General features: G+C 39.1%; 1 protein-coding gene across 1 annotated transcript; it reads left to right on the forward strand.

The window, feature by feature from the left end:
* Nucleotides 1–320: 320 nt before the first annotated feature.
* On the forward strand, nucleotides 321–1,437 carry LOC129761019 (uncharacterized; the record flags this gene model as incomplete). Its single annotated transcript, XM_055758720.1, has 1 exon — nucleotides 321–1,437. A coding segment is annotated over exon 1 (1,117 nt), but the record flags the coding sequence as incomplete, so codon positions are not given.
* Between the last annotated feature and the right edge of the window lie 16,614 nt (nucleotides 1,438–18,051).

The raw sequence follows: 18,051 nt of genomic DNA on the forward strand, positions 1-18,051 counted from the left end.
TGGTCAATAAGTGATCATTGATTGAGTTAGTTCTTCGGTCAGCATTATTGATTAATGATCTGTGGAGATCATTAGGACGTGTCGGTGAGACATTTTAATTATTTTTTAAATAATTATTTTGAACGGATTTCAAAATTTGTGTGTGATTGGCAGTTTTAGTGCAACATAAACAAGCGGACGTGTCAATGTGCTGATAAATTGTTGGTTCGGATTTTTTAATCGGACTTTTAGTGCTTAATTGAACTTTTTCGGATTGTGTCAGAATATTTGTCAGATTTTTAGTCAGTTTTTTGTCGGTGCAATTTTATTGGAATTTTATCATGGAGGACGTCGACTTCAACGAGCTAAAAGAGCAACAGCGACAACTAAAGCGGACCATTAACGGTGTAGCTAGGTTCGTAGACGGCTTCTCAGTGGAACGGCACGAAAACCAGATCGACGTTCGGTTGGATATGTTAGAAGATGCGATGCGAAGATTCTACAACGTCCAGAGGAAGATGAAGGTTATCCTCGACGAAGAAGACCTCGAAACCAAACCAGAATCAAAAGAATCCGAAAGTCAGCGAGAAAAACGAATTCAAGCCAAAATCGCTAAGCGTGAGGCTGATTTTGATGAGGCGGCATCCCAGGTCGAAGAGGTCTACTGCACAGCGAAATCTTCCCTGGTAGAATTCAAGCGGAAAAAGCAAGTGTCAGTCGAAGAGTCAGTTTTATCTACGAATTCAGCAATGTCGCGAGTAAAACTTCCTGAAATTCAGCTGCCGAATTTCAGCGGAAATATTAGAGAATGGGTCACCTTCCGCGACATGTTTCAGAGCTTGATACACAACAACGGCCAGCTTTCCCCGATCGACAAATTTACCTACTTGAGGTCATCGGTGACGGACGACGCATTGCAAGAAATCGGCTCAATCGAAATCACGGCCGCAAACTACCAGGTGGCATGGAGTTTGTTGGAAAGGCGGTATGAGAGTAAGAAACTCATCGTCAAGGCGCATTTGGACGCGATTTTCGCAATCGAGCCAATTCGTCGGGAGAACAGTGAGTCGTTGAATCGCCTCATCGGTGACTTCGACAAAAACCTACAGATGTTGGACAAGATTGGGGAAAATACCGAAAGCTGGTCGACGCTGTTGGTACACATGATCTGCATGCGCCTAGATCCGGTAACACTTCGGCAGTGGGAAACGCATCACAACTCGAAGGAAGTGCCGACCTATTCCAGTTTGATGAACTTCCTTCGAGATCAGTGTTTGGTTCTGCAATCTCTCGTCGCCAATACTTTACCAGAACCTCAGCACCCGAGATTCACGAGATCACCGGATCCACAGTATCGACGATTTAGGAGCTCGCCTCAGCCAAATTATCGACGGTTGAGAAACACAACAACTTTCCTGGCATCGCAGCCCCAAGAATGCTGCGTCATTTGTGGAGATCGTCAGCATAACATTTTTCAGTGTCGGACTTTTAAGAGTTTGTCTGTTTCAGAACGGTTTTCGGAAGTGAAAGAACGTCGCTTGTGTTTTAAGTGTTTGCAACCTGGACATTTTGCCATAATTTGTACTAGAAGTCGCTGCCAAAAATGCCATCGAAATCACAACACACTCTTGCATTTTGAAAGTAATCGCCACTTTTCTCGGCCTCACTCACCATCTTACTCCTCCTCCGTTCCACCAACGCACAACAGACCCGATAATGCCAATCAGTTTGAAACGAACCAAAGTAGAGAAAGCACACAAACTCAGCGCACACCAAATCGAAGAACTCAGCAATCCACCAATTCGTACACGCTATTTTTTTTAAACTCAAAATTAAGTAGTTTTGGTTCAAAACAGCACTTCGGTGGCATCCCTCAACTTTGAGTTTGACTGGGCAATAGCAAAACTAAGTTCTGATAGGCATACTCAATACTAAGTTCGGCAGCCGAACTCGAATTTATCCTTTTTTTTCGAGGGTAGCTTATTTTCAGGGAATTAAAGGATGATTAAAATTTTTTGTACCCGGATGTTGCTGTTCCGGTACATTGCATTGCAATCACAGAGCGGTGGAAAGTTTTGACACTCCCGGTCAAAGAAAACTTCCGGATGTTAATTCCCACGGGAAGTAAACATCATCCGGAAGTTTCCGTACATTCCAAACCGCTCACCATATGATGACAATGACGGACAGAATTTTACGCTGACACGGTGAACATGCATTTCATTATAAGTTCCTTCATAGCCTTCCGGTAATTGTTCCGGAACGACAAAATGTTGCGACTTGTTCGTTGTTTGCTTTTCCGGTTCGAACTGAACTCGCTAAGTGTTTTCAGTCCAACAAAGAGAGTTCAATTTTTAGTTCATAAGGTCGAACTCAGCTTTGATCCCTCGCCGAAGGGAAAAAAAGGGATCAATTTTGAGTTCGCAGTTCGAACTCCTTTTTGATCCATCGCAAGGAAGAAAAATGGTACTTAACTTTAAGTTCATAGAATCGAACTATGTTTTGAACCTCGGTCATACTTAATTTTGAGTTAAAAAAAAAGAGCGTGTACCCAGTTGTTCAAGCACCCGACCCACAAAATGACCCACAGTACACCACAGATAACCATTCGCACACTTTGGATTCAGTTAGTAACCCATACAGAGTATGAGTTTGTCAGTTTTTGTTGTCGACTGCTATCATTCGCGTTGAAAATCGGTTTCGAAATCACACGATTGCAAGAACAATGCAAATGTGTTCACAGTTTTGCTACGCCTCTAGTAGTATTGCAAGCAACTAAATCTCCAGAAATGTTGAGATCACACGGAACAGGTTATGTCTCGGTTGATACGTAGCTTGCTCTCTTGCGTCCGTGAGATTGTGTCTGAACAAATGTCGGAAAATCGGTCAGCAAACTGTCAGTAAATCATTCGGTTATTTATTCAGAAAAACATTCAGATCCCAAAGCGGAAACTTGTCAGAACTACATTCAGAAACTCATTCAGAAATCCATTCAGAAAAACATTTGGAACTTTATCGGAATTCGGTCAGAAATCTATTCAGTACAACAGTCAGAATCTATGTCAGTTTTTATGTCAGATAATCAGTCAGTCGGACAAGGGTCCTGAAGTAACTCGCATCACTCGGCCATTTTTGGAATTTCTTCAGCTCATTTTGAAGATTTGCGAGTAGAACAAATTTGTCAAAGACCAACTCACATTGGTCCAAATTTAAGATCGCTTCGTATTTTGCAACAGTTCATCGTGCTGAAGTCGGACAACACAATTTTAAATCTATTCGTAGATTTGCTGTACCGTGTCGCACCTCAATCGGCGTTTGTCGAACGGCGAATTGACGGTAGACCCAGTTGGTCAGAATGACTAAAAATGTCCTCCATTCTATGCCTCCGTCTTCATCGATAATCTATCAGTGCAGACGTCGAGAAGAACCATCAGCACACAACACATTCTACGAAAAAACGGTGCCACTCGCGGTCTGAAATCGACGAAAGGGAAAGCGTTGGAAAAGGTCGAAAGCAGACAATAGGTGATATGAATAAGAAAATAGCAATTGCTTCGATAGCTTTTACTTAGCTCGAACTTTAGAATGGCAAAATTTGAAAGGATTTGCTCAACTAGATATGAAAAAACAGAGTAGAACATTTAATTTCAACCAGCTCCGGATAAAAAATGTGCATGCCATTAGGAGTATTGACTCACAAAACTGCTCGAAAATAGCAAAAGCAATTACTAGAGCTTTATTCATATCAGCCAATGTCATAGATGACAATGTAACGGTTGTTGGATCTAATCCTGAGCTCAAAGTTTTTGGTTGAATGGTTTACTTTTTGAAAAGTCTGCGAGCAATATATCGGTAATAGTTAACACGAAAAACAGAATATTTGACCGAGACATCTAAATAACCTTCCCACTTCTCATCCGCGATAGCAATTATGTCGACAACATATGTCAGTTGATCAAGAATGATCGTTTCAGATGAAATAAGTTGAAAATTGAAACATGTCAGAGTTTCATAAGTCAGTAATTTGTCAGAAAGTTTATGGTCAGAATTCGCATTTGGCGAAATGTGTCAGTTTTTGTCAGAGTGTTTGTCAGAAAACGATTTGTCAGAGATCATTATGTCTGAAAAACCATTGTCAGAATCCGCATTTATCGGAAACGTTAGTCTATGTATGTCTGTTTACGTCAGAATATGTTTGTCAGAACTTTAAAATTGGTAAAAGGATGTATGTGCTGTACAGTTTTCAAAACACCTGCTAAAGTCCGTTCGAACGATTATTCTATTTCATGACCCCAACCGCATGTACAATCGAGGCCTTCAATAACCCACCACCGAGAACTTCCGGTCCGGCCCAGCACCACAAGTCCGGTTTGGGCAAGCGCACACTTCGGAATTCTCGCACCCCAAAACAGCAACGCATTTCGTTCACATCACTGCTTCATAAAGTTGGAAATCAGCACACAAGTTCATCTGGTTACGAAAGAAGGTCCCCGGTCAATCCCTAACATCAGCTCAGAAGGCGGTCAGGAGGTCATCGTTCATCACCCAAGGCAATCATCACCCTACATCGGTTCCGGAAACACTAAATCAACAAGTTCTCATCAGTTGATTATTCATTCATATATTCATCAATTTAGATCAGCTATCAACTTCTGGTCGAAGTTCGACAGGTTGATACTTTGATCGCATAATCGAGAAAAACACAACCCCTGGTCGAAGGTCGACGGGTTAAACTTCGGCGTTGGTCATCGAAACGAGCAATGGTCCACGTTTGCTTCATCCATCGTATCAACCTCTGGTCGAATGTCGACAGGTTGGTACACAGATCCCCGGTCGTTGGAAGCAACAGAAAACATCAGCCTCTGGTCGAAGATCGACAGGCTGTACAATTGGCCAAATACACACATTGTATGCTCCACCCAACGCTCGAAAGGTTCAACGACGGTCTTCGGTTTCCGCTTCCGGCCATGAAAACATCCACCAATCAAACAGTCATTATCAACGCCTACAAAAAATAAGCAAAATAGAATCAAAATTCAAAACTTTTCGCACGTTTCAAAATATACTTACAACAACAATCGACACGGCCTATGTTTTTTCGTTGCTGTTTGCCAGCCAGCAAAGTTCGTCACCAGCGAGAAAAATAAACCACCACCCAGCGGAGGGCACTCATCGACACTGGCCAAGCAGTACAGCAGCACCTGAGCATGCCAATTAAAAAATATCCATCAACTGCTCCGTTTACGTTTTTATAATGTGCGACCTACCTGCAGAATTCGGATGATTTTATGGGAAAACATTTTGATTATAATTTTCGCACAGCAAAATTTCTCGAAATCAAACAGCAAAGGTTCCGACAACATCGGAGAAAATAAGTCCATCATCCAATGAAGGGTACCCGTCGACACCGACAGCAACAGCACCTGAGCACGTAGAATGAAAAGGTCCATTAGCTGCAGCTCGAATGTTATTATATGTGCACTTACCTTCGAAACTGGGATGATTTTTTTTTCGGAAAAACTTGGAAAATCATGTATTTCGAACTGCAATCTGCCAAACTTCTCGGAACCAACCTGTACCACATTGAAGCAAGCAAGAACCACGATAAAATATGTTTGTTTTGATTCATCGCCACTCACCCAACAGCTTACGAGAAGAGAGAGCATGCAACTTGGTCGAAGAGATTTCAGTGTCTCAAGCAGCCTTTACACGGGCAAACTTTTTGTCATCGAAATGTTTTTTGAAAATTGTGTATAGTGAAGTTTTATGTTGTATTGTATAACGTTAGTTGATAAGCATACATAATTGTTAGCACTTAAGTTTCGTTGATTGTAATGTTTTGTTTCGAAACCCGTATGGTTTCAAGGGGGCCGGCATGTTGTGAAACGTCATAAATTAGTAGCTATAATACAAAAGCCACCCTAGCGACTGATCATAAAAGTGAGTTCTCTCTCGAGAACTCACTCTCTATTCCACTCACGATTTGTTTACCCAGCATAAGAGAAATAAAAATCAGTTCGCAGCAACCTCCGTACAAGCAACATCTCGGCTACAATTATTTCCCCCCGGTTGGCTCGGTATTTTAAGATAGTTGGGAATAAAGTTTAAATAATCCCAAACTCGGTCGGTGTAGTTTATTACGGAAGAAAATCATACGCAGTGATCAATATCACAGTTACGGACTTGGACACAATTGGGTAGCCTTAATAGCACCCACAGTGAAAGTGAACTGTTGCACTAAGTTAAGTGCTAGTGATTGAAGTGTTCCCCGGTCGGCCCAACTAGTTGTATTATACGTCCACTAGAAGTTTCTTGCTATTGTTGGGACGATCCGGAACAGTATGAATTTGTGAGCTGATGGCTGAACAAGAACTCGGATTCAAATTCAATTTGCTCTAGAATAAAAGCTATTAAGTTAATGTGTAGCTAGCTGTAGATACTAATACCATTTCAATACTCCAACCTATTTTCAAACATCTGACGAAGAAAATGCATTCTCAACTGGCCCAGATCAACTTATGTTCTACTAATAAATGCACGGTACCATTATCGGACATTGTCACTTTTCCGGAAATTGAAACCACGATTCTAGTGAAAAAAAACGCTAATTGAATCCAGCTAAATTGAAAAATCTACCATCAAATATTGAAACAAGCGGTTGCCGTCGTGCATAACAGCTGACGCGCGCAAACCGTCTGATGTGCAAATAAATGCATCAAATTTGTGTGCATCGCTCCCCGGGCCGACGAACGTAAATTCGCGTAAACGATACCTACGTTCATATCTAGCCTATAGTCCCTACTATCCATGTGAGGGATCCTTTTTGGCGAAACCACTCACAGAGCAACGTCCAACTTTTATGTTTTCGGTCTTCGATTTGATAATCAGAAAAAAAGACCGTTGAACACCCACAAACTTTCCCCTACCGTCTGCCATTCTCATACGAAAAATTCGGAGAAAAATCGACGCGGAAGTAGCAACATCACCCCGAAAACCCACCCTTACCCTTCCTCAAATCTTCCAACATCAACCGAGAACCGTGCAGAACTGGCAGCAGGAGCATCAGGATTGACAGGACATGGATTGGAACATCCGCCACTCCTCCTGCACTAGTGCAAACAAATTTTCGGATATGTGTACCTACTAGAGATCCACCTACACCAATCGCTACCCGGCGACGAATCGAATTAATTAAATTTTAAACTGTCGACTATTTGTTTTAGGGTTTGCCGATTCCTAGGCGATGCATTCGGCATGTGCGGGGGAGTGTGGTGAGCTTCAAAATTATGATCCTGATGATGACGTAATGTCTAGGTCGTGAAAAAACAACAACAAAGCTGAACATTGCCGCGGATGTTTGTTTGGGGCTGCAGCTCAACCTGTGCAACTGAGCAGTTTCGGTCCCAACTCGAGACTGACAACAAATCGTTTCGGGTGGTTGTAGAGAGCGGACAATATGAACTTTTTCATCTTTTTTCTCGCGCTCCCGGAAAATGAGCAATGGTTATTTGAGAAGTAGGGCGAAATTTTCTCGAGGCGAATCTCAAAGAATTTAAACGCACGCGTATGAGACACGGGATGTTTGTCGAATGAGGCCAGAATGAGAAGAAGGTGGATTCTGTAATTTTCTCACTCTTCCATGAACCAGGTTTTGTGCTGATAACGTATGTGGACCAGAATAATGAACACGTAAAGACAAAATTCATGAGAAATGAATGACAGTTTTAAACGATATGATTTGAAAAAGTCCATCATAATTGGCATATGAAAAAGATAGAAGATTTTGGTTCCATGACTTTGGCATGATTTGCCTAGTAGACTGGCCCATATACAAAAAAATCCATATATTCCACGCGGCACCCCCTAGGTTGGTGCATTTAGGTGAAAAAATGACTTTCTGAAAGTTTCAGGGCATTTGGAAGAAGCACGAGCTGGCGCAAAGGGCTTGAAATTTGAATGGAGATTTTTGGCAAAATGTATGAAAAATCGGCATACTTTCACTCTTTGTGTTCTAAAATATGTTTCCAGTATGCTAGAAAGGTCAGAATTTCAGGAATTGTAGTTCAAACAATGACAAACAAGTTTGTAGAAGATTGTGATGCGATACGAGTTGACTGTGATGAGTAATCCGCAATTGAATGTGTGATTTTTTTCGCATTTCATCGATATATCGTGAACAGTGTACAGGTGGATTATTAGTACTAACTTGATCGCATTGTCACACAATGAGAGTAACAGATAGAAAGTTTGTGTCTTGGGCAAAGTTGTAGCTTATTTTATAACAAATATCTTTGCAAAAAATTGAAAGAAAGGTTTGAAAAACTATAAACGACGACGCGATCAAGTTAGTGCGATTATTAGCCCATACCCCGTTCACGATACATCAATAAAATGCGAAAAAAAATCACACATTCAATTGCGGATAACTCATCACAGTCAACTCGTATCGTGTCACAATTTTCTACAAACTTGTTTGTCATTGTTTGAACTACAATTTCTTAAATTCTGAGCTTTCTAGCATACTGGAAACATATTTTAGAACACAAAGAGTGAAAGTATGTCGATTTTTCATACATTTTGTCAAAAATCTCCATACAAATTTCAAGTCCTTTGCGCCAGCTCGTGCTTATTCCAAATGCCCTGAAACTTTCAGAAAGTCATTTTTTCACCTGAATACACCAATCTAGGGGGTGCCGCGTTGAAAACAATGTTGTAAAAATCATCCCATACAAATTTGGGCCAGTCTAGTACCTAGTCTACAATAGGGCGACAGATGAACTTATCTGGTTTTTTGAATTTTGATTTTGAAATTATGTGAAATATGAACAAAAGTAAACGCGCTTTTTTTTTAAATATGTATTCGTACCAATTCATCATTACATTTATATAACATTATTACATTAAATTAGGTGTTCAGTTCAATATTGAACTGTCGAGAGCCCTATAGTTTACTAATCACTAAAATTTATTTATTCGACTTAAATTTGCTGAGCACAATCAAATATTTTTTTGTAGGAGAACATCCTATAATATCAAATATATTTTAAACTTACAACTAAAACCTAAAACTAACCTGAAACTGAACTAATTGTAGAGAGAACGAATCTCTGCGATGGAAGACTGCATCGATTTGCCTCTGAAGTTGGAGATGGTTTTGTTGGCCATCTCTTCGATAGATTCCATGCCCGCAATCCGATGAGGATCTTCGGTGCTGTGCCAAGGTGGAAGCCGCAAAATCATGTTCAGAACCTTGTTCCGAGTTCTCTGGATGGCTTTCTTCCTCGTCGCGCAGCAGCTAGACCAAATCTGAACTGCATACATTATCGCTGGTCGGAACACTTGCTTATAAATAAGCATCTTATTCTTCAGGCAAAGTCGGGATTTCCTGTTGATGAGAGAATAAAGAGATTTAGTGTATTTGTTACATTTAGATTGAATATCTTCAATGTGATTTTTAAAAGTAAGATTCCGATCAAGTGTAAGTCCCAAGTACTTCACGTGATCAGACCATTCTAATGAAACCCCATTAAAAGTTATGGAATGATTTTCATAAGGTTTTAAAAATTGAGCTCTTGGCTTATGGGGAAATTAAATAAGTTGAGTTTTGGAAGCGTTAGGAGAAATTTTCCACATTTTCAAGTAATTCAAAAAAGAATTTAAATTCTGTAGCAATCTACTGCGTACCACCCGTAAATTTCGACGTTTGGCTGAAAGCAAAGTATCATCAGCATATAATCTTCTACCTTTTCCTTCTGGTACATCAGGAAGATCAGAAGTAAAAATATTGTATAAAATTGGCCCAAGTATACTACCCTGAGGGACACCAGCTCTAATGGGGTGTCCTTTCAGAGCATGAATTTTGATACCTTACTTGTAAGGTTCGGCTAGTCAAATAATTTTGAATAATTTTGGTGAGATATACAGGAAAATCAAATCGAGCTAATTTAGCTACTAAACCTTTGTGCCAAACACTGTCAAAAGCTTTTTCAATATCAAGAAGAGCAACACCAGTTGAATAACCTTCAGATTTGCTAGCGTTAATCATATTAGTTACACTCAAAAGTTGATGTGTAGTAGAATGTCCATGACGAAAACCAAATTGTTCATCAGGGAAGATAGAATTCTGATTAATGTGGATCATCATTCTATTCAAAATAACTCTCTCAAATAGTTTACTTAAAGAAGGAAGCAAACTAATTGGTCGATAACTTGAAGGCTCTGAAGCACTTTTTCCAGGATTCAAAATTGGAGTTACTTTGGCATTTTTCCATTTATTGGGAAAATAAGCCAAGTGAAAACATTTATTGAAGATTTTAACTAAAAAATTTAAAGTGCTTTCAGGCAACTTTTTAATAAGAATATAGAAAATCCCATCTTCCCAGGGGCTTTCATATTTTTAAATGTTTTGAAAATCAATTTATGTTCATCAATATTTGTCTCACAAGAACTTTCAAATACATTTTGTTTAGAAAGAATATCATCAAATTCAAGGGAAATTTGAGCATCAATTGGACTTACAACGTTTAAATTAAAATCATGAGCAGACTCAAATTGTTGGGCCAATTTTTGAGCATTTTCTGCATTAGTTAAAAGAAGTTTATCCCTGTCTTTCAAAGTAGGAATGGGCTTCTGGGGCTTTTTCAGAATTTAAGTTAATTTTCAAAATGGCTTTGAGTAGGGTTTTATGTCCTCTACTGCTTTGGCAAAATTTTCATTACGAATGAAATTTAAACGACGTTTTATCTCTTTTTGAAGGTCGCAATAAATAAATTTCAAATAAGGATCCGTAGTACGTTGATATTGGCGTTGACGAATGTTTTTCATTCGTATCAAAAACTGAAGATCATCATCGCTCAAAGGTTGATTAAATTTATGTTTAACTTTAGGTATTGAAACGGCTTTAGCATTGACTATTGAAGTTGTCAAATTTTCTACAGCCAAATCAATATCTTCTATTGAATTCAGTGGAACGTTTACATCCAAATTACGTTCAACAAAATTCTTATATCGCTCCCAGTCAGCTTTTTGAAAGTTAAAAGTAGGTTTTAAAGGGTTTTCAATGGGACTTTGGAATAAAGAAAAAGTTACTGGAAGGTGGTCTGAATCGAGGTCCGCATGAGTAACTAATTGACTACAATGCTCGCCTAAGTCCGTTAGATCCAAATCAATTGTGGAAGGATTTCTAATCGAAGAGAAACAAGTATGCCCATTAGGATATTCAACAGTATAATAACCTGAAGAGTAGTCATTAAATAAAATATTCCCATTTGAATTTGATGAAATATTATTCCAAGATCGGTGTTTTGCATTAAAGTCACCAATAATAAAAAAAAATTAGATTTATTTCTGGTGAGTTTTTGTAAATCTCCCTTCAAAAAATTATTCTGTTCATCGCTGCATTGAAAAGGCAAATATGCGGCAACAATTATAATTTTCCCCATAGAAGTTTCTAATTCAATACCAATTGTTTCTAAGACTTTTGTATTGAAATAAGGAATTACAGAATATCTCTTTTTAACTCTTCATAAGGCACAAGAAAACGTTTGAAGCTTTGAATGTGTACTAAAACAACAAAATATTGGTGGCCCAAAATACCCCATTTTACGAGGCCCATGATTCTCCACAAGCTATGATTTGCAGATTGGTTGCCATTAAGTCATAATTCATGAAAAATTTCATTGTCCTTTAAAAAAGCGAGACAAAACTAAGTTCTTAAGCATGGAAGCATATTTTTGTTATAGGTTTCCCACCGATGCAATTTGCGGGTGCCTGTTTAATTATGTAAAGAAGTTTTTTCAAGCTATTTTAGTTAAATAAAAGAAGCATATGATGCGTACACAAGTAAACAACAGATAGAAACATTCGCTGACGCAGAGTGACGACGATGACAGTTTGATTGAGATTATTTAACTCAACACACATCCGAGATATTCAAGGTGGTCTACGATTCCCCATGACCCACGTAACCTCACTCTCTCTACTTTTTCTTGAAAATGGTATTATACCTTTATTTATTTTGAACAAAAATTATGCAAAATTATTTTAAATTAGAAATATAAATTATTCAACCTTCCAAGGCCGTTCGCTAAATATCCGTTTTGGCGAAATTTGAGTTTGATTTCGTTCTCCTGGCTGTAAATGTTAACCGATTTTGATGATATTATATTCATTGTGTAGGTAATTTATTCTAATTACTCAACAAAACAAAGTCGATATGTATTACCAGGTTATCAAAAACTGGTTCAGAAAGAAAAAAGTCCAAAATATCAATTTTATTTTTAAAATACTTCTGACAGCTTTTCTGCATTTAAGTGTTTCATTGATGTTTGAAATCGTCAAGAATCCATCTATCTGACATTGTATAGATATATTGGAGTCCATTGAAAGTTTCTAAGATCTTCTGTCTCACATCTTCTGGTAGAAAAAAATGTTACCTTATAAAAACGATATTCAATTTTTGCTTTGCTTAGCTGTATTTCATTTCCCAATGAACCGATTTTCAAAATTCATATTTTAATTTTTTGTCGTTAGTTTCATCATTATTGTCATAAAACATACTTCGTCTGTCTAAATTACCAGTTCTTCAGTATATTGATGATGAATGATGTTAAAGATGTTTGAAATGTGCGCTTCGGGTCATATTGATCCGAACAGCTTTGGAGGGTTTACAAAGCAACGTTTAAATGAATTTTTTTTATTTCCTCTTGAAACCATTAAAATAAGAAATTTAGATAAAGTAAAAAACAGAAATTATTAAAGTTGAATTATTGTTAAAATTTGGGACAAAATGATGAAAAAGTCCAAGTGTAAATGAAAGTTATTTCCAGAACATTTTTGCCAAGCGGGTTGGAATACTCTTTTTTTTATTTTTATAAAAAACAACTCAATATTTTTCATTGTTACTTGTTCCAAAATAATTTTTGAAACTCTCAATGGATTAAACAATATATTTCTTAAGCCTTCTTAACATTTTAAGACTCGGTTTATTGGCCGCTGAAGACATTGTAGGGAACTTTTAAATTTATAAATTTATACACCTCCCATAACTATTTTTGGTAGAACTTTGGCGACGACTTTTAGCATGAAAACACGGACACTAATTGGAACTTGGAACGTTTTAACCGTTGCCCATCAAGGCAAGCTTGCACAACTTGCTAGAGAAGCTAGCCGCCTCAAGATTGAAATTCTGGGACTGAGCAAAGTCCGTAGGCTTAACGCTGGAGAACACAAGACTCAGTGCGGGCAAGTACTGCTTTACTCTGGCATACGAGGAAAACATGCTACTCGGGAACGAGGAGTTGGTTTTCTGTTAAGCCCGCAGGCCTACGCGGCCCTCATTAGATGGGAACCGATAAACGAAAGAATATTCGTAGCCATATTTAGAACACGGGTTAGAAACCTTACAATGGTCCAGTGTTATGCGCCAACTGACGTTGCCGATTTGCAGGAGAAAGAGCAGTTTTACAGTCAATTGAACAGCGTGGTTGAGAACATTCCGAAGGGTGACATTCAAATCCACTTAGGTGACTTCAACGCTCCGAAAAACAAGACAGATGAGCGAAATTGGAGAGCGGTTTGTAGAGTTTTATGGCAAGAACAACATGGTGATCGGTAGATCGCTCTTCTCCCATCGACCAACATATAAGGTCACTTGGGTATCCCGAGATGGCCGAACAGAAAATCAAATTGACCACATCTGCATCAGCCGAAAATGGAGAAGGAACCTTCTTGATGTCCGCAACAAACGAAGCGCAGACATTGCATCTGACCATCACCACGTTCTTGGCGAGATACGACTGAGAGTTGCGCGTGTCCAACGGCGCGAGGAGAAAGTCGGGTGTCGATACGACGTCCGCCGGTTGGAGAATCCAGAGGTGAAAAGGGCATACGTTGAACAGCTAGAATCTCGAGCCTCGTAATTGTCGACAGACGGAACAGCCGAAGAGCTGTGGTGTGGAATCAAGATCACGACGAGCCATGCTAATCTCGGTAAAGTTTGTGGAAGAAGAAGTGAATGGATGTCGGATGAAACTTGGAGGATGGTCGATGATCGGAGAAAGGCGAAATTGAGCAGGCATGTACCGGGTCAGCCAAAGCAGTCGCCCGCTTACAATATGCGGAGCTGGAAAAGGCAGTTAAACGAGCTTGTAGATGAGACAAGAGAGCCTGGACAAACTCCATAGCCGAGGAGATATCCGATTACTTTATGACATTTCTCGCCGCCTCAGTGGTGCAAGGACTAATGCAAAAATGCCGCTGAAAAACCGAGCAGGTCAGTTATTGACCGATCGAACAGATCAGCTCAAACGATGGACTGAGCACTTCGAACAACTCTTTCGAGTCACGAATAGCGATGGCCAACAGAACCCGCAACTCGAAGCGCCAACAGTAAGTCGCGTAAATGGCGTCAACTCGGAAGCGCCTTCGTTGGCTGAAATAGAAGCGGCAATCAATAACATGAAATCCAACAAAGCACCTGGGATCGATTGCATCCCTGCTGAAATGCTGAAAGCCGACCTTGCCCTATCAGCACAAATGTTGCACCGTCTTTTCGCTGACATCTGGGATACTGCAACATTCTCGGTCGACTGGATGCAGGGTATCCTCGTAAAGGTCCCGAAGAAAGGAGACATGACAGATTGCGGTAACTGGCGAGGCATAACGTTGATCTGTACAACCCTCAAAATACTCTGCAAGGTGATCCTGAACAGGATCCAGGAGAAAATCGACGCTACACTCCGACGGCAACAAGCTGGATTCCGATCCGAACGATCATGTGTGGACCACATCACAACGCTACGAATCATACTGGAACAAATTAACGAATTCTAAGACTCTCTTCTGCTGGTGTTCGTTGATTTCGAAAAAGCATTCGACCGACTTAACCATGAAAACATCTGGGCGGCTCTAAGGCGACGAGGGGTCCCAGAGAAACTAGTCCATCTCATCGAAGCACAATACGAGGCATTTTCGTGCAAGGTGGTGTCTTGTCCGAACCTATCCCGGTAACTGCTGGAGTGAGACAAGGATGTATCTTAAGGACTGTATCGTTATTTATGAATACAACTTTAAGCCTCTCTGTGAAAAAGACTATAAAGTGTTTAGACAGCTGTTCAGTGATCGCGTGTTATAAACATAGTTAACAAACAGAATATTTCGAAAAAAGTTGAGTTTTGTATCCCGGCGCAGCAATGAAGGGACATTCGGAAGAAAAACGGAAAACGATTGTGACCAAATACTGTTCGGAGCCCCGTGGCCGAAAAGTTGGTGCATCCAAGCCGGCTTTGATCAAAAAAATATGCCAGCAGTTTGAAAGAAAACGGAATATGTCAGTTCGATATTGTGCAAGAAAGTGTGGGACATCAATCGGAATTGTGCAACGTACCAAGGTACGTAACTCGTTGAAGACCTAAAAGAAGCAGAAATGTCCGAAACGCAGCAAAATTCAGGAGAAATCCGCGAAAACTCGAGCTCGAAAGTTGTACTATGAGGTTTTGAGCAAGAAGAATTTGTGCATTATCATGGATGATGAAACATATGTGAAAATGGACGACAAAACTCTTCCAGGTGCACAATTCTACACTGTGCCTCAAGCAACGGATGTCCCAAACCCAGAGAAGTCAATTTTTTGTGAAAAATTTGGCAAGAAGGTGCTGGTTTGGCAAGGAATTTGTCAATGTGGTATGAAGTCATCACCTTTTTTTCACTTTCGGGAACATGAATGCCGAAATATATCGGACTGAATTTCTTCAAAAGCGTAAGTGGAGATGGATTGGGCACACGCTGCGAACAGATGTGAACGAGATTTGCAGAGAGGTGCTTGATTGAAATCCAAAAGGACATCCAAGGCAGACCCAGAAGCTCGTGGCAGCGAAGCCTAGCCGCCGAAATTCGAACTGTCGACGAGACTCTTGATTAAGACCAAGTGAAGACGCTGGCTTCGGATCGTCGACAGTGGAGGTCTCTTAGTACGGCCCTTTGCACCAGAGGATCGACGCGGGAACATTAAGTAAGTAAATAAGCTGGTTGGCAAGGTTGCTAATTACAAGTGCGAAAATTTCAGATTTCAATTGCATTGACAATATTTGATGTGTTTGCGTGTTTTCAAGCAAAAACTGTTTGAAACTGCCAACACGCAAAACATATATTAACATTATTTTAGCTTATAATGTCTTTCAAACTACAAAAAGTAGATTCTTAGAGTACTCAACATCGTTGGAAAATTGTTTGATTCGATGAATTGATCAAAATTTTAATGAGCAACAGGATACTGGATTCATTGAGTTCCAAATATTACTCGGGTTAAGCCCTACAATTTGTATTAGAAAACTAGATTATTTGGTCAATTTCTGTTTAAATCATCACTGATAGAAAAAAATTTGTATGAAATTCGTAAAATCATGTGCAGGAACAAATCGGAGATGAAAATTTTGTAATAAAATATAAATTTAACACTAAACTGCCCTGAAAAAAGCTGGATATACTCCCAAACAGTAATTATTGACATTTCAAAATGTTTTTGTAATTCATCTTTATTAAAAGAACGTTTGGAAGACAGTTTACTGGTGAATGAACTGCAAAACAGAGCAAACACTACAACTTTCTGAAAATTCTACCTTAAAAAAACCGGAAACGCATGAATTATCATTTTTTATTGATGACGTCCTTAAACATTATTAAAATTGGGGTTTCATCATAAATTTAGTAAATAATACAACTTGCAGTTGTTTCGTTCAGGTGAAAAATGGCTTCCATACATAATTCGATATTGTGGACAGAATAATCCCCGATTTTCATGAGATTCATTAAAACATCTTTTCCAAACTAACCTACCTTAACTTTATGGATGAAATGGATGTTTTGAATAATGTATATCGTCAATTTAATGATGTTTTTAAAATAATTGCAGTTGTATTGTCCAATACTGTCTATTGCTTACATTCAATTATTTGAGTAATCGACCGCTTTTGCCCGATTAGTCAGTTCTTGTTTCTGATTAAGTTTCTTGACAGGAAAGAAACAATTATAGCATATGATTTTGATGAGGTTAAATTTCTACCATACCAATTTGAGCCACTCTAATACGTAGCGCATGCAATTTGCGGTTCAAGGCCGGCACGATGCATTCGTCAATTAATTGCCTTTTCTGTCTTGACCAGTTCAACATTGCAGCATTCTTTGCCAAAAACCGGTTGCATTTCGGGAGGACCGTTGTTGCTTGATCGTTAACCGGAATGCTTTCATTCTTTTCGCGCATTCTATTTTGAGACAGGTTTTTTTTGGAAGAATTTGCCAACGGAAAAAACAACATGTCTGCATCTTATGTTGAGGTCAACGAACCTTGGTCAACCAGCAGTGAGTTTTTGTTAATGATTGTATTGATGATTTTCTTGTTTAATTAACTTATTTTTATATACTCAAGTTCTAAATTATGGGTTTTTAATTGCTAAAATACAGTTTTCAGAAGCTGCTGTTATTTGTTTTTAAAATAGTTTAAAGGTTTATGTAGTGGCATGAGGCTTTGAACATTTTGAAATCTCAGCGAATTTTAATTGCATTAAAGGTTGACCCGAACTTACGATTCGCCACTGACAACACATTTCTTACGTTTGACTTTTCTTTTTCTTGCGAATCCTGGTTATTTCGGTGATGTGAACAATTGAAGAGAAAAATTAAAACGGAAAGTTGAATTGAAACCGGAGTGATAAGGCTCCCGAAAAAGAACCGTTCACGCAGATGTAGCAGATAAATATTATTGGTTCAAGACTCATGGTCTTCAAACCGGTTGGAGTTTGATTTTAAAGGGATCAATGTTTTTCTGTTTCTTTTCATTATCACATAAACCTTCTCACGCCGTTTGCCAAATTTTAAAACCATTATTTTGCGATCCTTAGACTCAGCCGTCTTAAGAGCTAGAGAGCTGAAATTTGGCATGAATGCTCATTAGGACCAGGAATGATGAAAAATTTCAGGAAGATCTGACCATGGGGAGGGGTTGCTTTAGTCTCAAACGTGAATAAAATTTTGAAGTATTTTGCCCGGAAGGAACGAAAAATACTGGTTTTTCATCAA

Source organism: Uranotaenia lowii, unplaced genomic scaffold (assembly GCF_029784155.1).
Source record: "Uranotaenia lowii strain MFRU-FL unplaced genomic scaffold, ASM2978415v1 HiC_scaffold_97, whole genome shotgun sequence".
In the NCBI taxonomy this organism is placed as follows: domain Eukaryota; kingdom Metazoa; phylum Arthropoda; class Insecta; order Diptera; family Culicidae; genus Uranotaenia; species Uranotaenia lowii.